The 16,772-nt window shown below is 40.2% G+C and overlaps 1 protein-coding gene across 2 annotated transcripts in view; it reads left to right on the forward strand.

The window, feature by feature from the left end:
* zw10 (zw10 kinetochore protein) overlaps positions 1-4,428 on the forward strand; it is a 28,718-nt gene extending 24,290 nt beyond the window's left edge. For both annotated transcript variants that reach the window (XM_068054057.1, XM_068054058.1), the window contains exons 14-16: positions 1,235-1,366; positions 2,786-2,988; positions 4,243-4,428. In XM_068054057.1, the coding sequence (XP_067910158.1) occupies positions 1,235-1,366; positions 2,786-2,988; positions 4,243-4,363 (456 nt within the window). In that variant the 3' untranslated portion in view covers positions 4,364-4,428. The remainder of the gene's footprint in view (positions 1-1,234; positions 1,367-2,785; positions 2,989-4,242) is intronic.
* The last annotated feature ends 12,344 nt before the right edge of the window (positions 4,429-16,772 follow it).

Here is a 16,772-nt window from a genome sequence, read left to right on the forward strand (position 1 = left end):
GTATCTTGTTTTAAAATTCAAGTCGCAGTGACAGTTGTAGAATATTACATTTTAATGGAGTGGAGTGAGTGCTTGAAAGCAGCTTAAATTATAACTGACTTTTTTCCCCACATCTTGGGCAGAATTAAATTTTGGTGATTTTCTGTACAATTCCTGTCCTACCACAAAGCTTGTAGTCATTAACTTGTCCATTAGTAGATGTCATTTTAAATACATTGTATAATATTTAAATTTATTTCAAGCATCTCATTTGCCACACAATAAGGCAGCCTGATTCTGATGATCACCTGTAACATAAACAGAAGTTAGAGTTCTTTTAATTTTATTGTTGGCCTGAAGTTACAATTGTGCATAGTTACAGAATAAATACGCTTTTGCTTATGCATGTATGATCATTCAAATTTTGTAATGTTAAGTTTGTTTTAGTCTCTTGCTGTGTAATTGAGGTCATTCTGTTTTAAATGAAAGACACAAAGTTTTTAATGAGCAAAACGCCTAAGATCAGGATCCTATGCATAAGCTGTGCTATATCTATATTCTAATATTGGGTGTCTTAATAGTTTCTAAGTGACAAGATCACAACTTGATCATGACTTTATCTTGCATATCAGTTTCATGGAAAAACCCCTTGCTGTAGCCTCACTCCCACTCTAATATTTACAAATCTAGTTGAAGTGTGGATCCCATTGCTAGCCCAGCCATGGTATTGTCCAATAGTTGAGGGACAAGTTGCATACTTCAGCAAATGCCCAGTTGGCTGACTCTTTTCTACTCTTAAATTTTTAAATCTTTTGATGGGAGACCCTATCACAGCGTTTTGCAGACTGCTATTGATCTAACCCAGTAATGTTACAAAATCATCAAAACTGCATAGAAGGAGTCCATGCTGGCTCTCTGTAGAACAATCTAATCAGTCCCATTTCCCTGCTCTTTCCCCATAGCCCTGTAAGTTTATTTCCCTCCAAGAGCTCAATCAATTTCCTTTTGAAATCATATATAGTCTCCACTTCCACCACACTTGCAGGCAGCGAGTTCCAGGTCATTACCACTCTTGCATTTAAAAAAAAGTTCTTGCTGACATACCCCCTGCATTCCTTGCCCAAAACATTAAATCGGTGTCACCTAGTCCTTGTATTATCAGCTTTTCTTTGTCCACCCTATCTAAACCTGTCCTATTCTAGCCATCAGTAGAGTTTATTTTAAAGGTTTCTTTCTGTTTGTTTTATTGTCGCAGGTAATTCATCAGTTAAAGAGGCTGGGCAAAGTTTGGCAAGATGTGCTTCCAGTTCATATATATTGCAAAGCCATGGGTACTTTGCTTAACACAGCAATTACAGAGATTGTGAACAAGGTTACAATGCTAGAGGTAATTTGGAAGGAAATGGGATATGATTTTGAACAAGGGCTATTGCATTCTCGGGAGTTCTGTTATTTCATCACAGGATGATTGGTTTTGTTCATTCACACGCATATCCATTGTATTTAAAGGTTCTGTGCAAGACATATATGTTAGAGGTGGGGATGGATGTTTTATTTTCAATGATCTTTTGTATAACATGTCAAGTGTGTTTATATGAAGAATGCCTAATGGGTAACAGAAATGTTCTTCCATTGATGAGTAGTGTGGTCTTTTGGAGTTATGAAGGGGGAAGCAAAAAAGGTGTTCCACTGTTGGCCATTTAATTTACCAGTTCAGTATTGTGGGCTTACAAAATTCTTTTTAAATGAGATTTGCATGCACCATCTTATTGTTATTTAAGAGTGACACTTTTATATTTGTCAATTATTGCTTTAACTAGTATTCTGTATTCCCCTTATCTCTTCCTATGTTGAAATTAAGATCCTCTTCCTCCTGCCATTTTTAGGTTGTATGTACAATATGACACTTGGAGTATTATGTATTGTCCTGGTATCCATGTTAGAAAAAGGATGTAGAAGCACTGGAGAAAATGTAAAAAAGGGTTTACAAGGATGATACCAGAACTGAGAGGTTATAGCTATTGGGAAAGACTATACAGGATGGAGCCCTTTTCTTTGTAAGACTGAGGGTGTAACATAATAGAGATCTTTAAAATTATAGAGGGGTTTGATAGGGTGGTGATAGACAACATATTTCTGCTTGTAGGGAGTCAAAAATTAGGTGCCAAAAATATAAATAGTCATTAATAAAGAAACCAAGAAATACTTCAGGAGAAACTTTACCCAGAAAGTGGTTAGAATGTGGAACTTGCTACCACATAGAGCAGCTGTGACAAATAGCATAGCTGCGTTTAAGGAAAAGTTAGACAATGACATGAGTGAGAAAGGATTAGGAGGATATGCTTATTAGGTGACATAAAGTCGGGTGGGAGGAGGTTCATGTGGTACATAAATGCTAACCTAGACCAGTTGGGCTGAATGACCTGTTTTTATGTTGTAAATTCTATGTAGTTTTTAACTGTTCATGATGGCATTGATTGATGAAAGTTGGCCAGGACACCAGGGCATCTCCCTGGTTGATTTTAAATAGTAGAATGGAATCTTCAACATTGACCAGAACAAGCAGACACGGCTTTATTTGGAAGCTTGGTAAACTCTTCTGTTATACTGAAATGTTACCTTATGTGCCCAAGTGCTGGAGTGGAACCAGAACCCCACAACCTTCCAACCAAATTACTCTGTGTGATAGCGAGAGTGTTCTACGTCATATTATGGTCTGTGATTAAAGACTCCGTGCTAATTTTATTAGTTTTGTATTGAACTATATTACAATTTTAAGAATAGTTCAACTCTTTGCATGTTGCAGGACATCTCCTCGGAAAGCGCAGACTGCCTTTATTCATTGTGTAGAACTATACTCGACGAAGGGCCCCAGATCTTCCAACCACTACTTGAAGAAAGCAGAAACAAAAAGTATCAGGAAGAGGTTCCAGTATATGTGCCAAAATGGCTGAAATTCAAGGAGCTGATGATAGTGCTTCAGGCTAGTCTGCAGGAGCTGGTGGACAGGTACATTCCTGGATTATAAATAGATGATTTCTGCCCTCTGCAGTAATAGGTAATACAGTGCTAGATGGCTGTGTTGGGATTCTCTTTAAACTAATACTCTGTCCAGAATAGCAGTAGGTTATGCATAAGCATTTGCTTATTGGTTTGCCAAGTTAATCTATCCTCTTGAAGTCAGCGTGGTTCACATTTCTGGTGTGGAACTTGGGCCAGCCAACTTGCAGTACTGTGCCAGTGTCCCCTTTGTCTGGCTCTCTGACATCCCCCCTCTCTTATCCTCTCTCTAATTTTGGAGTATGGCTTCCTATGCATACCATCTGTCTGCTTGGCGCAGGTTAAATGAGAAATTGCATTGGCCTTCCCTTGCTCTGGCACTGAGTGAGTCTTGATGCTTCATTTGTACACTGCCCTGCCATGCCATGGTGTACCAATTTAATTGCTGAGTCCACTGGAGCTGTGCAAAGTCTGTAACTGATTTATGGAAACAACTGCCAACTTTTATTCAGGAGTTTCCTGGAGAAGAAAGAAGCTGTAGGATGGGGAAAGGATATGAGTAGTTAGGGAAGTTCTTTCTTCCGTTTGGAGACCTCAATTATGAACATTTGATCTCACTATCTGCCAACTGGGGTATCATGGGCAAGCATGTCCTTGGATCTAGGTTAGTCTTGAATGCTAATGTTGGCTAACGTGCCAAAGATCGGTAAATAAGCTAGGTAATTATTGTGTTCCTTGTTAAACAGTCACTGTAACTCCAAAAGTACATCTATAGCTGCTGAATGAGAGAAGAAATAATCATGATACTAGTATTTTTTTACTATCTTTATCAAGTCGTCAAAACTTCTCAAAGCACCTCCTAACAATTGGAGTCTAAATGATTGGGCGCTGCGTTTTATGCGTCTCATAAACAAGTCAATCTCTTTGATCACAAGGAATGGTATCCATGAAGCTTGGGGAATTTGTGTCATTGGACTCTTGGCATCCACATCTGAAAAGTTAGATGGGATCTTGGTTTATCATCACATTCTAAGAATGGGCTCTCGATTTGGCAGACTATGACATGACCACTGCTCACCAGGTCCCTCCCTGAAATTCTGGTGTCCTGATCTTCTCTGCCAAATGTATAAAACATTGATCGAATCTTTGCTGAAAACCAAATTGAAGAAAGTATCATTAATTTAAGGTTAAGAATGAAGAAATTAATAGGATATTTAGAAGTTTGGGCATTTTTTGATTTCGCCTTTCTTTTAATGTATATAGATGGACTGATGGCAAGGGCCCACTTGCAGCAGAATTTTCCCCAATTGAGGTAAAGAGCTTAATCCGAGCTTTGTTTCAGAACACAGAGCGAAGAGCAGCAGCACTGGCTAAAATTAAATAAATGTAGTTATCTTTTTCTATGTATTCAATGAATGAAATGTTAATAAATGTATATTTACCTTACAACACTACCTTTTTAATGTTTCTTAAAAAGCATACATTTGTAGAATATTGTAGCAATATGTTCAAGAAACCAGCTTGTTCGATTGACTGTCACCTGGAATAAAAAAAAATTGTATATACTTTCTGTTTAGTTACTTTTCAAAATCTACCCTATGTAGATGTGACAGTTATTGGGGCAAGTAACATACTGGAGTAAGGGATCTGCTACTGTACCTTCTTCTTTTGGGCCTCCTTATCTCGAGAGACAATGGATACGCGCCTGGAGGTGGTCAGTGGTTTGTGAAGCAGCGCCTGGAGTGGCTATAAAGGCCAATTCTGGAGTGACAGGCTCTTCCACAGGTGCTGCAGAGAAATTTGTTTGTTGGGGTTGTTGCACAGTTGGCTCTCCCCTTGCGCCTCTGTCTTTTTTCCTGCCAACTACTAAGTCTCTTCGACTCGCCACAATTTAGCCCTGTCTTTATGGCTGCCCGCCAGCTCTGGCGAATGCTGGCCACTCTACCACTCTATTCCAAATCCAGTGTTTTAACTGTCACTGGGACTTCTTAGGAAAAATTGTGGTACTTTGGGAGCTGCTTATTCTACATTCCAAAAAAGTGTCTGTCCGTCTGGAACCTCACCTTGGCACTTGACTTTGTGGAAACGGCCTCTTTGCCTACTTTCTGATCCACAACTGTAATAAATTCTAGCTTGTGTGTCCTACTCACCAATTGTCCCTGTCCTTGCCAATCTCTATTGACTTCAGTCCTTCAACATATTGACTTCAAAATACTTGCCCTTCTTTAGAAATCCTGTTGTGGCCTCATTGCAGCCTATCTCTGCACCCATCTCCTGCCTTATGTCTCCCCTTGCCCTCTGCTGTTTAGGTTTGAATCCACCTATGAGCAGCCTGGATATTTGCAGTGCTAAATGTGCTATTAAATTTTGGGTTTTGTATCCATGGTAAGCCTTGGAATTTGCAGGACTTGTCAAGAGATCTTGCAGCCCACCGGTTCACTTCTTCCAAAAGTATGGAGAGAGTTCATTTTTATATTTGTCGTTGATTTTGTAATTTTGTAAAATGCAGTGTAAGGTGCACAGTGTGATATAGACATCGCTTGCTTATATTTAGAGGATTTACAACAAGTATGTGGGGAGTGTATTGGCTGGTGGCATGCATTAGGTATTGACCTTACATACATTTGATTCTGGTCCAGACTCAGAACTTTTCCTATCTGCTGATTGTTGGGGTCATGTGAGGAATGAGTTTGGCAGTATCAGTCTAATTATGAGAATGCAGCATTGCCCCAAATGGCATTTACTTGGAAATACCATGGGATAGCTGGTATGGGAAATGAAACAGTCAGGGATGCTCTAAGTCAGTTGGGGCTTTGTTCAAGCAGAGTAGGAGGTTTACTTTGCAACCAGCTGTGTTGTACCTGGTTAGAGTGCTTGCTGCTGTCAATGATTTGTCCAAAATGGAAAATGTTACGATCCTCAACATCACCATCTCTCGCCTCTGAGCATGAAAATTCAACCAAAAAAGCAAATTACATTGTGCAGTCCAGTGAGCTGAGTCACCATAATGAAATGCTGATTTCTTTTGCTGTCTCATAACTGTTCCAAATCACCCATGTTAAAAGAGTCCTACAAGAATGCACTGTGACTGTCACCCGTTATTCAGTCTTCACAATCATCTGAAACCAAAATGGGACTCTGTCCTTGAATATTGATTATTCAAGTGAAAACCATGGAATTGGCTTTACTTGTGTCTTTTTCCTCTCTGCATACTCTGCGCTTACTGTGAAAATACAGCAAATTGTCAGACAAATGTGACTAAAGATTAAATTATACGATATTTAGCAATAATGGTCTCAAGATGAAATCATTTTGCTTATTAAGAAAGCCTTTCATCTGTCATTTGATTAGAATTGACTGCATATTTTTAATGGATTTAATCATGTTTAAAATCACTGTAAATCATGCTTTTGTAGGAAACTACACCTGTCACCTCTGGAGAAAATATTTGTGCAGCAGATTTGAAGCTAGCCATTCATGTTGTTCGGGGCTGAACCCTGAGGTAAAGTGTCCTAATTGAGTGTGTTAGTTTACATGGGATTGAATTCTAGGATCTTTGAACCATTGGATCCAGCATCAAATTGATTTTTAAAAACTAGAATGAAGTTGAGAAGTGCTGTGGGAAATGGATCAATATAGCCAGGGAATGGAAAGATGTTAAATAAGAATGGAGGGGAAACAGCTTTATAACAGAAGGAAGCAAAGTGCCATGGGAATGGGAGAAACTGGCCTGAAAGCGTGGGCTAGGAGGTAAAGGTCTAAAGTTACTAAAGTCAATCTTCAAACCAGAGAGCCGTGAGGATCTACAGGAATATCAGTGGTAAGCTCACTGTTCTTAGTTTAATTTTGCCTGTGAGAGACACATTAACAGTATTATCATTTTGTATCCAGTAGATCAAATGCTAAATTTAACTTCATTGCTTGCTAAGGCTATGGCAGATCTCTCATGCATTTGATATCCCAATGGAATCTCCCTCTCGGGCTACCTGGTAAATGCCAGAACTGTGCTTGTTGATTGCCTTGGGTGGCACAACAGAATGTAAATATCAAATATCACTATTCAAAGAGCAGCAATATTTTAATCAAGCATGTGTTTGACAAGAACACAGTTAATGAGCATGGAAGCTGTTGAAACACTCATGAAAAAATGTAATGAGGATATTTGAGTTTCACCAATCTGGACTGAGTTTTTAGTGCCAGCTGTTTCCTGACGCCTGAGGAAGTGGCAGTAATCTAAGAACAAAGGATGTCTATTTGAGATATCTGGTCTAGTTTGGTCTATTCAGTAAGTCCAAAATTGATATCTCCCTTGCACTGGTAGAAGGGTTGTTGCGATCCCATGTCCACATGATGAACTTTATGCAGCAAAATCTGCTTTAGGAGAAAGTTGAATTCAGCTTTGAAGTAGATTTACAGCTGGAGCTAGACACAGGACAGCAAATGCTATTGGGCGATTCACGACTAAATTAGTAATTGGGAAGCATGCATGGCGTGTGGCTGTTTTGTACAAGTGATCCAGGTCCAGCATTGAACTAGTAATGGGAATCTCATGCTACTATTTATAAAGTGAAGACCAAAGAGGTGGACAGTAAGGTGTATGGTTCTGTACCTGGCTTCGGAGTCGACATAGACTACTGTATGTAAAAGGTTCCAGGATGGCAATGGAAATGCCTGGCTATGGGCTACCTTTGTGGAAAAAAAAAAGGCAGGAAGAATCAGTCTAGCTTCTTGGATTGAATTGATGACTTTGAGGTATTTTATTTTCAAGAATCTGGAGGCTATGTAGAAAACAAGTTGAAGCAAGATCTTGTGAGAATGACTTTAGAAGGAGGAATAGTGATAAGGAAATAAGTAGTTTTAGTATCTGACCTGATTTTTAGCTGCGTGTGTGAAATCATTCCGTGAGGGATACTTCTTGATCAGTAGAGTCAAGCATTTAATCAGTTGTGACTACTTCAAACCCAGTTCTTGGCAGTCAGTGACTGGAGAATACTCACTGAATATCTTCCTGCCTTAATGTTAACTTGAGTGGCTACTTTACCTCCACTTAAAAGTCTCTCCTGGACCCTATGGTTTGAACTGAATTAAAGGTAGGAGTTTTTATTATTGCTCTTGCTTGTCCCAGTTTTCTTCTCTAATGTACGATTTGCATATGGGTTGCGAGCACACTCGTTCAAGTTCAGCCTACATATTGCAAGTTTGCTGCAGCTAAATTCCCCTAAAATACAACTGGCAGCTTTTTTTAAGAGATTAATATCACCTTCCAGGATGATGGATTGTGGTTACCAATGCATAAAAAATCTTCCATTTATATGGCATCTTTCATGACCACAAGTCATCCCAAAGCATTTTACAGCCAATGAAGTACTTTTGAAATGTAGTCAGTGTTGTGATATAGGAATCAATTTGTGCACAAGCTCCCACAAACGGCAATGTAATAATGACCAGGTAATTTGTTTTTGTGATTTTGATTTGAGGGAATAGATATAACTCCCCTGCTCTTCGAAATAGTGCCAAGTCCAACTGAGATGGAAGACAAAGCCTCTGTTTAACGTCTCATTCAAAAGAGGGAGCCTTTGACAGTGCAGCATTCCCTTACTACTGCACTGGTATGTCAGTCCAGATTTTTGTGTACAGGTCGCTGGAGTGAGACTTGAACCTACAACCTCCTGACTCAGGCAAGAATGCTACCACTGAGCCATGGCAGACATTGCTTCACAGCTTGGAGGTAGAACAGGGAAAAATATAAGGCTGATCCCTCGTGTCAGAGCGCTAAATTATGAGGAGAAGATAGAAAAGCTTGTGTACTCCAGCCTTAAAAGGAAATGCATGAGTCAGGATCTTTATTTAGGTATGTAAGGCACTCGGTAGAATGGAAAACATGATTGCAGAACTTTATTTTAAGCTAATCCACAGCCGCAAGGCAAGGGACACGCATACATACCCAAAAAAAATTGATTAATGTCTGGAATAGTTTTTCGGGTTTGGTGGTGGCAAAAAAGACTGGGAGCTATGAAGAGGCAGTTTCGATGCTGTGATGTAGAGGGTGAAGACTTCATCTATGCGATATCAAACTGATGCTGGACTTAAAAAGCGTCTTGCTGCTTAAGCAAATAGCCACAGAAACATGCAATTTTTTCAGCTATGTTGTCCACCTTGGGCTTGCTAGCTGGTAATTCCTGGTTGGAGAGTTGCTGTTTCTTTACTCGAAAGTGCAAATCAATGTGAAAATCACCTTGCGCACGCTCCACAAGGCTCCATGGGCTGGTTTCAAGGCAGTATTGGCAATGGCCAGGGAGTTACCTGCTCACTCTCTTAACTGTGCATTTGACCAAGCCACTGTGATGAAAGTTTATAAAAGCAAAATGTGTTTTGTGATCAAATGATTCATTAAGCACAAATTCAGTTTCAAAGCTTACAGGCATCATTTGTTCATTTTGATGTTGTATTGATGGTCTTCAGACTCTGTACCATAGAACCATAGTGGTTTGGTTAGATGAGGGATTTATATTAAGGTCCTGCTTACCTGTCCTGATGGAGGATAAAGACCCTGTGGCATTTCTTGAATAACAACAGGGAATATTCTTGGTCAACTGCCCTTCCTCAACCTAATTGTATTGAATGGCGGAGCAGGTTCAAAGGGCCGAATCGCCCACTGCTGCTCCTATTTCTTATGTTTTTATACTACCTAAGGGAGGATAAAACTACTTGTTCATCTAATTTCCATTTGTAGGATGCTGCAGTTTCAGAAGGCTTTTGTATTCGCCTACTACCATACACCACTCCAAAATTAATTCACTGGAATGTGCCGAGACTTTCTGCCAACTTGATAAGTCTCCATATAAGTCTAAGGACAGTCGATGTCTGATAGTTCAATTTAGTTTTTGTATTAAAGAATTGAATCATCAGAATCTGAAATGATTTTTAAAAAGTGATCATATTTTTAATGAAAAAATAATTATTCTGGGCCAAGTATGGACATCGACAACATTTTTCAGGTTGAAGTAAACAAGCCAAAATAAAGCTATGTGGAAGATTTCTTAATTGGCTGATAGACAATCCTTAAAGTTTCAAAGTACCATATGTTTCCTCTCCTTGGTCATTATTTGGGCATTCTCCAAACTAGCTCTAAAGAGACACAATTTCTGAGGTTCGAGTAGTTACCATGAAAATGTTACATAGTTTTGTATTAAACTTAGAGGCATTATGGCACAGAAACTGGCCATTCAGCCCATTAAGACCATGCTGGCTCTCTAGAGCAATTCAGTCAGTTCCATTCCCACACTCTCCCCTCATAGTCCTGCAAGTTTATTTCCCTCAAGTGCCTATCCAATTTCCTTTTGAAATCATTGTCTTCGCTTCCACCGTCCTCGTAGGCAGCAAGATCCAGGTCATTACCATTAGCTGCTTAAATTTTTTTCCCCCTCACATTCCCTCTGCATCTCTTGCCCCAAAATGTTAAATCTTTGTTGCCTAGTCATTGTACCATCAACTAATGGGAACAACTTTTTTTGTCTACCTTGTCCAAAACCTGTCATAATCTTGTACACCTCTATCAATTAAAAAAAAAACTCTTTCATGGGATGTGGGTGTTGCTGGCAAAGCCAGCATTTGTTGCCCATCCCTTGACAACTGAGTGGCTTGGAGGGTATTTAAGAGTCAATCACATTGCTGTGGGTTTGGAGTCACATGTAGGCCAGACCAAGTAAGGACAGCAGATTTCCTTCACTAAAGGACATTAGTGAACCAGATGGGTTTTTACGACAATATATGATAGTTATATGGCACCGTCACTGAGAGTAGCTTTCAATTCCAGATTTTTTATTAATTGAATTTATTCATTTTTTAAATTCCAACAGCTGCTGTGGTGGGATTTGAACCAGTGTCCTCAAGACATTAGCCTGGGACTTTGGATTACTAGTCCAGTGACATTACCATTATGCCACCATCTCTGCCAAATCTGCCTTCAATCTCCTTTGCTCTAAGGAGAACCAACCTAACCTTGTGGCTAAAATCCCTAATCACTGGAACTATTCTGGTAAATCTCCTCTACACCCTGAGCTCAACGAAATACTCTAATTTTGGCCTAACAAGTGCTTTATAAAAGTTCAGCATAACTTCTCTGCTTTTGTACTCAATACTTCCATTTATGAAGTCCAAGGTCCCATATGCTTTTCTAATTACTCTTTCAATATATCTGCTACCTTCAAAGATCTATGCACATGAAGCCCCCAGTCTCTCTGTTTATGTATTCTTGCAGTATCTTCCTTTCTTACTCCTGCCAAGACATGGATGCAGAAAATAAATGATTGGATCTACTTTTTCTTTTTGCTTATTTACCCTATGAAACAAAAGCGTGTTGAAGTATTTGAACCAGCAGTAAAATGACATTCTATTGAGTCATCAGCTAGGTGCGTTTAATGTGGAACAATTATGGGGGTGATTCATGATTGAAGTTTATAAGTTAACAATCTTTTAAAAAAGCAATGAAAATTTACTTTTACATTTCTGAAATAAGGTGCAAGTTTTTCTGATGCAATTTGTGATGTAAATCAGGGTATTTTAAAGATTTTTGGAGGGAGAATGGGGCTTCAGAAAAATTAACCTTGAGATCCCATTAGGGGCCACTAGGCAAAGTGCTGTTATCACGCTACCCAATGAGTCCATTATGAATCTCACCTACTGTTGTCCCAATATTGTCATTCTGTATTTGATCATGGCTAGAATGGGAGTCCTATGTAGGAGTTTAAATTGTAGCAGGAAAAAAGCACGAAGCTTGAAATTACATTGAACATCTGTAATCAGTTTCTAAAATTGTGAACAGTACACATTTAATAACATGTCAGATTTTAACATTTGTCCCAAAATGGCTCAGTGAGGTGAGAAGTCTTAGTTCTTCAAATTAGAATCTTTCCCATTCATTTCAGGCAGGTAGCCAAGGGCCTCTAAAATCCGTTTTAATAGTCAATTTTAGTCCTGTTTTCAGGTAATTTGAGAAAATTTGTTTTAAAAAAAAAAAATCTTTGCACATCACTAAAATTCACGGAAACAAGCAAGGGACTTGAGAGTACAACCAAATTAAATGGCAACACACAATTATTTACCTAGTTTACAGACGCCACTTTTATGAGGTTTGATATTAAGCTCTTACTTTGCTCCGAGAAAGTCATTTTGTATATTAAAATGCTGCATATAGTGAGACCGTAAGTCCTGGCCACTTTGCAAATTGTTGGGTAATTCTGGAGACCACACTGCTGTAAATGACTGGGATTGATGTTATGCATATGATTTGTACTCTAACTCCTCCACTCACTGCATTTGCTGGCGAAACAATCCTGCTTTACTCTGGAGACTTTGCTATAGTTTTGGTCACGGGTTTGGAGACTGCTATAATTCATGTTTACTGAGTAACTAGACTTTGCTGTAGTTTGAGTAAATTAAAATCACAAGTTCTGGCCCACTTCTAACTCATCGGCTGACACAAAATTCACTTAAAAAAAATAAAATCCTAAGAACCTATGTTTACAGTTGCAAATCCAGCCACTTGGCAACCACTATGATCATGTTACATGAAAAGTTGTGTGATATTCATGAAAATGGTTGTGATCTTACTTTTAGGAAACCGTGCCATGCTGTGTGAAGACTTTGATGTCAATCTTCAGAGGACGATTGATGTGCTCACTGTGGCATTGTCCAATCACTCTTGCTCCCTATTTATCTTGGAATGGGAGGCTGCTCTTTTCTTTAGTACAAAGCGTTTAGTTCTCACCACAGTATCTAAAGTTGATGCAGCGCCACTTAAAAATCCAAATTGCACAATCTTATTTATTTTATTTTTTTATTTATTTCGCGATACAGCACTGAAACAGGCCCTCCGGCCCACCGAGTCTGTGCCGACCATCAACCACCCATTTATACTAACCCTACACTAATCCCATATTCCTACCACATCCCCACCTTCCCTATATTCCCCTACCTATACTAGGGGCAATTTATAATGGCCAATTTACCTATCAACCTGCAAGTCTTTGGCTGTGGGAGGAAACCGGAGCACCCGGCAAAAACCCACGCGGTTCACAGGGAGAATTTGCAAACTCCGCACAGGCAGTACCCAGAATTGTACCCGGGTCGCTGGAGCTGTGAGGCTGTGGTGCTAACCACTGTGCCGCCCTAATCTTATGGCAGAGCTTCCCTCTGGGGTGGGAAACAAAGGTCATGACTATATCTGGGTGCTGAACTGCGCCCGGGGTGGTTGGGGGGGGGGGGGGGTGGGGGCGCGGTTGCAGGAAATGGTCACTAATTATAATTTTCACGGGGTATCCCCCCTTATTTGACATGGAGACAGGCTCACCATTCAATTAAGGACAGTGGGCAGGCTCTCAACTGGAGAGCCAATCAGAGGCCTTCCACCTTGAAAGGAGCAGCAGGCTGCGACAGAAGGTAAGTAAGAGAGAGGGTGCTTCAAGATGGAGGTCGCCTCTCCAACTTTTTAAAATTTAAATTAAAAAATGGCTTTTGGAGCCAGGACATCACTGGGGTGTGGGGTGTGGTGTGCAGCCTCTGGCTGCGCCTGCACCCAGGCAGGAAGGGACTGTTAATTGTATATCAATTGTGTTTAATTATGTGTCGGTGGAGGGCATTAATTGGGGCTTCACTTGAGCACATAGAAAGAGACACAGAAAGCAAAAAGGGTTGAGTTAGGAGGTGAACGCTTGTAATGTTTCACTTTGTGAATAAATGTTAGACTGAGTAAAAATTGGCTCCAGTACTATCCTTCACCCAACTGGCTTTCTGGAATATAATGGGGAGGGTCTCTGGGACCACCTGGTGTATTGGACCCCAGCCTGCCACCAGGAGGCCTCTTGGCACCTAAACTGACCCCCGCCACCTGCGGGAACCTGGAGGCTGACTGGAATTCAATTGGCGTCAATTAGGTTCTTTAATGAGCAGTCATTGCTACCTGCCATGTGTGGGCGAGTAACTATCTTCCCCCACCCCTGCCTGTTTACTGCCACCACATAAATGGCCCGGAGGCGGGATGGAGCTGGGGGACCAGATGCCGGGCTATTTTTAGCTCACACCAGCCTCCGATCTCAACTTCAGTGGGGGCTGAAAATCCAGCCCTTAGTTTCTTTTACTTCTGAAAATTGGGTCCAGGGATGCATGCACATTACATCAGTGATCGCAATGTGACACATGCTTTTCTATTGACGTGTAAGATTCAGTGGTCTGTGTTTGTCCCTGGACTGTTTTGTCTTCCTTTATAAGGCATGCTGGGTTTCAGGTTACCTGAATTGCACAAATATTCTCCTCAATCTCAATATCATTGGCTGTATTTGTACATGGTGTTCGTGGTTTGCACTCCCAGGAATATAAAGTGATATTCCTGCACTTTATTTGTGAGATTACGCTGTCTGTGTGGGTGGGCAGAACGACGTAGAAGCTCATCATTATTATGCCTGCCTCAATATTTCACGAACAGCAGCAGAAGAAAGAAAAAAAAATCGCAAAACAAATCATATTTGGATGAAGGGATTTTGGGGGAAGAATGTTTGTCATATTTTACAATCAAACCAGTAACAACTAAATTAAATCAATATTGTATATGCAGTACCAGCAGTAGATTCAGTGGCCAATATCTGGCTACTTTATAATGAGATACAAGGTTACACCGACTGATTCTGTCTCTGATCCATCAACTTTCACATTACAGGTCTTGTTATACTTGTTACATTCAGGGAAAAAAAATTCTTAACCTTCTGCCCTTTCATATATTGATAACGTGCCAGCACAGAGATACCAGGGCAATGCCAAATTTTCTGTGATGTATGACATTGTTCCTTGTTCAATCATTATTCATGATGTCTTCCTTAATTTGCTTCTGCCTAGATTGAGTGCAGGGCTACAGCCTGGCCTTAACGTCCTTAGCGAAGGTAAGGGAGTGAGAGCAGTTTTTTCCACACTACCTCTTTTCTGAAATCTCCAATTTCAACAAAATATGAGGTCATTTTAACCGCCAGCATAAACTCTGGCACAGACCAACTGAGCTGAGTGACCTGTTTCTGTGTTGTAAAGTCTATGTAATTCTATTTTAGTTTCTGTAAATTTGGACACCACTCCCTCTATCCCAACAACCAGATCATTTGATGTACACAGTGAACAGAACTCCTAAAGGCAATTTCTTCTCTCTTCTAACCACTTTTTAATCCAAGTTAATACTTTTGACATCTTTTTAGAAACATAAAAAGATTTATGGCACAGGAGGAGGCCATTCGGCCCATCATGTTCATGCAGGCTGAAAAAGAGCTATCCAGTTTAATCCTACCTTCCAGCTCTTGGTTTGTTGCTCTGTCAGTTACGGCACCTCAAGTGCATATCCAAGTGTTTTTTAAAAATGCAATGAAGGTTTCTGCCTCTCCCAACCCTTCAGGCAGAGGGAGTTCCAGACCCCCACCACCCTCTGGGTGAAAAGGTCACTCCTCAACTCCCCTCTAATCCTACCACCAAATATTTTAAATCTATTCTCCTTTTATACCTCTCAATCTCCAACAATCTCCTGTGTGTTACCTTGTGAATAATGCTCTGAAAGTCCATGTACGTTACATCACTGCGTTTCTCCCATCCCCTATATAGGGAAAATTAAAATAATAGAACCTGTTAGACTGAAATGCAGGCTGCAGTGTGCACCACAACCTGGAGGTGGAACACTCTCTCTGTTATGTGAACAAGAGCCTCCTTGTGCACTGCCTGGCAAGTTGCACTATTCAGCAGCTTCTTGGGCAGGGCAGATGTGCCTGTGATCAGTGGTCACAGTGCTGCTTGCATTCGTGCAGGATTTAGCACAATGTGGTACTGTAGTTGGGATTATTTAGAATCTCCGAAACACTGTCATTTGCTGAAGTTGCTGAAAGCATTTTACAATTTATTTATTGTAATTTGATTTCCTGCAAACTAGCAGTTTGTAGATCAACAGAGTTCAGTAAATTAAATGAATTTTGCTGATAAATGGGCACCAAGTGATATTCAGCAAAATAAATAAAATAAATGAGCAGGCATGTAAATAGTCAGCAAAAGATCATTTGGTGCAATTTAATTCATTTGAGATGCAGAATCATCCAATAAAATTTCTGAAATAAACACATTAGGATCAGCAAAACACTGGATGCTGGAAATGTGAAATAAAAACAAATGCTCAGCAGGTCTGTGGAGAAACCTTTCGTCAGAACTGGAAGATGTTACAGATGTAGCAGTTTTTAAATAAATACAAAGTCAGGGAAAAGGGGATGGGGAGGGTGGAAAGACCAAAAGGGAGGTCTGCTAAAGGGTGGGAGGCAGGAGGAGATTAAATGGCAAAAGGGATGATGGTGCAAGGTAAAAGTGAATCGAGGCTGGAACCTCTAAGTAGGAGCTGGCAAAAGGGGTGAAGCCTACAGAGATACAGCCACTGAACTTCAAGTTGAGTCCATATTTGTTGCAATTACAAAGGGCTTTGGTGAGACCTGGAGTACTGTGTACAGTTTTGTTCTTCTTACAAAGGAAGGATATACTTCGAGGGGTGCAAAGTAGTTTCACTAGGTTAATTCTTGGGATGAGAGGGCTGACCTATGAGGAGAGATTGAATAGAATAGACCTATGTTCTCTGGAGTTTAGAAGTGTGAGAGGTGATCTCATTGGAACATAAAAATCTTAGAGCTAGGCAGGGTAGATGCTGAGATGCTGTTTCTCCTGGCTGGAGTCCCTAGAATTAAGGGGCATAGTGTCAGGATAAGGGGTTGGCCATTTGGGACTGAGAT

Source organism: Heterodontus francisci, chromosome 22 (genome assembly GCF_036365525.1).
Source record: "Heterodontus francisci isolate sHetFra1 chromosome 22, sHetFra1.hap1, whole genome shotgun sequence".
NCBI classification, from domain to species: domain Eukaryota; kingdom Metazoa; phylum Chordata; class Chondrichthyes; order Heterodontiformes; family Heterodontidae; genus Heterodontus; species Heterodontus francisci.